The sequence below is a fragment of the Berghia stephanieae genome, chromosome 1, assembly GCF_034508935.2.
Source record: "Berghia stephanieae isolate SIO BIC M18660-M18661 chromosome 1, UCSD_Bste_1.3, whole genome shotgun sequence".
In the NCBI taxonomy this organism is placed as follows: Eukaryota; Metazoa; Mollusca; class Gastropoda; order Nudibranchia; family Aeolidiidae; genus Berghia; species Berghia stephanieae.
In genome coordinates, this window is record NC_088360.1 from 138,415,527 (window position 1) to 138,420,526 (window position 5,000).

The following is a 5,000-nucleotide window of genomic DNA, read 5'->3' on the forward strand; positions in this document are numbered from 1 at the left end:
TGTGATTGCGTACAATGTGTCTGGCTGCGTTATTTTGAGCAACCTGAAGTTTGCTAATTTTGTCTTTTGCTAAATTCGCCCAAAGGGAGTTACATTAGTCCAATTTAGATAAAACTGGGGAATTAATTAAAAGTTCTGCTATATACTTCGGTATTAAATTACGAATTTTGCTTATTTTTTTCATTTCTATGTATATTGATTGTATGGTGTTTTTCACATGGCTTGTCATGGAGAGATCTTTATCAATGATGACGCCAAGGTTTTTTTGCTTTATTTGAAAATTCTATTGTGCTATTTCCGAGAGTAATAGGTGATTTATTTGCCTGTTTAATGATACTCGGCCTTCCGCACATTAAAATCTCAGTTTTACTATCATTTAATTTTAACTTATTATGGTACATCCAAGATTTAATCTCATTAAAACAGCTCTTAATTCGTTGTATTAAGAACCGTAAATTACTAAGGGGTGCTGAATCATATATTTGCGTATCATCTGATAAAAATGATAACTCAGATTGAATCTGGATATCACACTAGAAAGGGGCTGCATATAAACAGTAAAAAGGACAGGGCCAAGAACAGAGCCTGTGGCACTCCAAAGTTTACTTCTGACTGAACACCATTCACCACGACAGTCTGCCATTGACATGTAAATATGATGTAAGCCTTTTAAGGGCAATTCCTTTTATGCCGAACGTATTTCCTAGTCTTCTTAACTAAATGCCATGGTCAATGGTGTCAAAGGCAGCTGAAAGATCAAAAAGGCATAATACATTGATATTGTTAACATCAGCATTACATAACAAGTCATTAAAGATTGTAGGTGTGTATATGTATGCAAACTGGGTGTGGTGTAGTGTTGGAGTCGGGGTCGTTTGGGGTAGTGGATGCATCATTGCATTCTACGTGGTTCCAGCTAATTCCCCACAATCAAAGAACTTAACTTTGCGGAATGCAGTTCTAGGTAAATCAGTTTCCAATCTCGCGACATGTCCAAACCAATTTCTATCTTGGTTTCTTTATAGTAGTTTTTGTAGCTATGCTCACTGCATCTGTCTTTTCTCTCAGAGTTTTTAAGAAAGTGTCCTTGAGGTAAAAGCAATTTATAACACTCCTTTTTTTTTATTTGTCGCACATACAGCTCCGGGTCCAGCCACCACGCCTCCAAGTTCAGGTTCAGAGGAAGCTGCATCACCAGGTCAAAGGTCACAGACTCCTTCAGAAAGAGGTAAACGTTTAACTGTGTGCTTGCTTGTTTCGTCCGAAAATCAATATCTATATCTAGCTATTTATAGTATCTGTTTGACGTCACTCCAATGCTATTTATGGAGGAATTCAGTTATTTATATATTATATTTATTTTACCTGTTATGTAGATGATCAGTTCTCAGATTTCAGTATAATCAGTACAATCAACCTGTCACACTATTAGACCGTTAACATAGCGTATAGAAGAGTGACGTCATTCAGCTCATTGTTGTTGCATTTAGACTGCCAGATCTCATTAAAGCAATATATTAATCGGACTATTCGCGCTATGCGTTTAGTTTGAAAACTCACAATATCCGCCAGTCGGGTAAAACGTACCAACACACGTGTAAGCTTAAACCTTTATAGTCGGATTAATACAATTTAGTGAAAAGTACTCATAGTAATGGCTGGCTAAAAACAATAACAAAGGCCTGAGTGACGTCAATTTTGTACCTTCTATAGATAGTATGCGCTTGGCTAAGAAGCTCTAACATTGCCATCCGGAAGTATAACGGACCAACACAAAAACCTGTGTGTATCCATGAACGTTTATAGTCGGGTTAATACAGTTCAGTGAGCATTACTCATAAACGCGGATGGCGAAAAACAATAACAAAGACCCGAGTGACGTCATCTTCGAACTATCTATAAACCTTAGAGTTACATATAATTTTGTGTGTCGGTACGTTTAATCTTGTGTGCAACTTTTGTGAGCATTTTACTAAACATATTATCTGCTGTTAACAAGCAATTGTTTTGGGAGGATTTTGGTCAGCATTTTGTATTGTTTTGTTTGTTTGTTAGCGTGTTTGTTCATTCTTTGTCCACCTTTATGACCCTAGGTTATTCCATGGTTCACCAATGGGACAAGAGTGCACACAAGTCCTTCTGTGTCCGGATGAAGTCTACTCTGACCAAACGAGGCGCTACTCACTCGTTCAAATAAACCGATCAGGAATATGATAAGTAGTAAATCCATACTGCAATATACATAATAATATACTACTATACATACTACTAACTACTACTACTACTACTACATACTACTACTACTACTACTACTACTACTACTACTATACTACTACTACTAATACTACTACTACTACTACTACTACTACTACTACTACTACTACTACTACTATACTACTACTACTACTACTACTACTACTACTACTACTACTACTACTATACTACTATACTACTACTACTACTTACTACTACTACTACTACTACTACTAACTACTACTACTACTACTACTACTACTACTACTACTACTACTACTACTACTAACTACTTACTACTACTAACTACTACTACTACTACTATACTACTACTACTACTACTACTACTACTACTACTACTACTACTACTATACTACTACTACTACTACTACTAACTACTATACTACTACTACTACTACTACTACTACTACTACTACTTACTACTACTACTACTACACTACTAACTAACTAATACTACTATACTACTACTACTACTACTACTACTACTACTACTACTACTACTACTATACTACTACTAATACTACTAACTACTACTATACTACTACTACTACTACTTACTAAAACTACTACTACTACTACTATACTACTACTACTACTACTACTACTACTACTACTACTACTACTACTACTACTACTACTACTACTACTACTACTACTACTACTACTACTACTACTACTACTACTACTACTACTAACTATACTACTACTACTACTACTACTACTATACTACTTACTACTTACTATACTACTACTACTACTACTAACTACTACTACTACTATACTACTACTACTACTACTACTACTACTTACTCTACTACTACTACTATACTATACTACTACTACTACTACTACTACTACTACTACTACTACTACTACTACTAACTACTAATACTACTACTACTACTACTTACTACTACTACTACTACTACTAATACTACTTACTACTACTATTACTACTACTACTACTACTACTACTATACTACTACTACTACTACTACTACTACTACTATACTATACTACTACTACTACTACTACTACTACTACTACTACTACTACTACTACTACTACTACTACTACTACTGTTAGTAGTAGTAGTAGTAGTAGTAGTAGTAGTAGTAGTAGTAGTAGTAGTAGTAGTAGTAGTAGTAGTAGTAGTAGTAGTAGTAGTAGTAGTGTAGTAGTAGTAGTAGTATTAGTAGTAGTAGTAGTAGTGGTGGTGGTAGTAGTAGTAGTTGTAGTAGTAATAGTAGTAATAGTAGTAGTAGTAGTAGTAGTAGTAGTAGTAGTTTGTAGTAGTAGTAGCAGTAGTACTAGTAGTAGTAGTAACAGTAGTTAGTAGTAGTAGTAGTAGTAGTAGTAGTAGTAGTAGTAGTAGTAGTAGTAGTAGTAGGAGTAGTAGTAGTAGTAGTAGTTGTAGAAGTAATAGTAGTAGTAGTACTACTACTAGTAGTAGTAGTAGTAGTGAAAATAATAATAATGCACAATTGTTGAGTACAGCTTATCACTCTCTCTATATATATATATGTGCAGGTTTTGGCTTGTTACAATGCCATAGTATGGACACAGTTCATGTATGTTTGTGAAATATCAATTGCTTGCTACTCTTTGGATTGGACACTTGTCTATCGCAAAGTAATTTCTGCCAGAACAAACAGACCCACCAATCACTGCTAGATGGACATGGGGGATCAGAAAAAAAAATATCGACTTCACATAGGGTCAATCTCGGTCTCTTTGCTTATGAAGCGAGTGCTCTACCAACTGAGCTATCGCGACCAACCTATTATATATTGTATATATTACTATTAGTTATGCATTTTATAACAGCATAAATATTCAGGCTTTAATTCATCAAATTTAGTTGAAATGCATAATATATTCAATTCAATAACATTCCAAACCCCTACCAGGTCCTTCATATTCTGGGCACCCTGCGGTCTCAATCCATCTTCGGCGTCACCCAAGGCAGCAGCAACCCACCAGGAAGCTCGACAGGGGGCGCTGGACCCGGCAATGCCGAGGCGGCTCCACCAATGGGATTAGTGGCCATGGCCTTTGCGCTTCCACCCCCGACTGTGTCCGAGCTCAGGCTGGAACTGGACACGTTCATCCTCAGACTCAGTCCCGGCTTCAGAGTTATCTACTGTGATCCACCGTGAGTTGCAAAATGTGAAGTGAATTTAACGTTAAAATGATCAGATACATGAAATTGTTGGTTTCTGCACTTTTTGAATTAAGAAACAACTCCAGCTTTTATATAGCCCAATATCCACTAAACGTGCTCAAAGCGCTTTACAAAGGATCACTGAAAAACAGTAATAACATTAAATTTTCATATTAAACAAAACATATCAATGAATGAATAAAAAATTAATAAACAAATAAATTAAATAAATAAAGTTTTCCTAATCTAGTGATTGGGATTTTGTTTTAGAACAGGCACAATATTACGAGCTGCTTTGCATCGTTTTGAATAACTTCCAGATGTAAAATTATGATTTTTTTCCGAACAACTAACAATAATAGTTGATGCATTGTGAAGGGCAATGAGGGTGAAGAAAAATTCAGAAATTGTGTGCTATTGATATTCATAGTTAACTTTTAAGGTTTTCATATTTCAAAGTAAAAAGTTTTATCTCGTACAATGGATGTCATATCTCACCTTGATAATGTATAGAATTGAACACGCAATAAGTCGTTTATTGCTATTTTATATAACGATTGAT

At 35.3% G+C, this 5,000-nt stretch overlaps 1 protein-coding gene across 1 annotated transcript in view; it reads left to right on the forward strand.

Moving 5' to 3' along the window:
* LOC144963341 (uncharacterized) overlaps nucleotides 1-5,000 on the forward strand; it is a 90,649-nt gene that overhangs the window by 73,963 nt on the left and 11,686 nt on the right. The window contains exons 7-9 of the mRNA XM_078897286.1: nucleotides 1,142-1,228; nucleotides 2,094-2,189; nucleotides 4,171-4,429. Of these exons, the coding sequence (XP_078753412.1) occupies nucleotides 1,142-1,228; nucleotides 2,094-2,189; nucleotides 4,171-4,429 (442 nt within the window). The remainder of the gene's footprint in view (nucleotides 1-1,141; nucleotides 1,229-2,093; nucleotides 2,190-4,170; nucleotides 4,430-5,000) is intronic.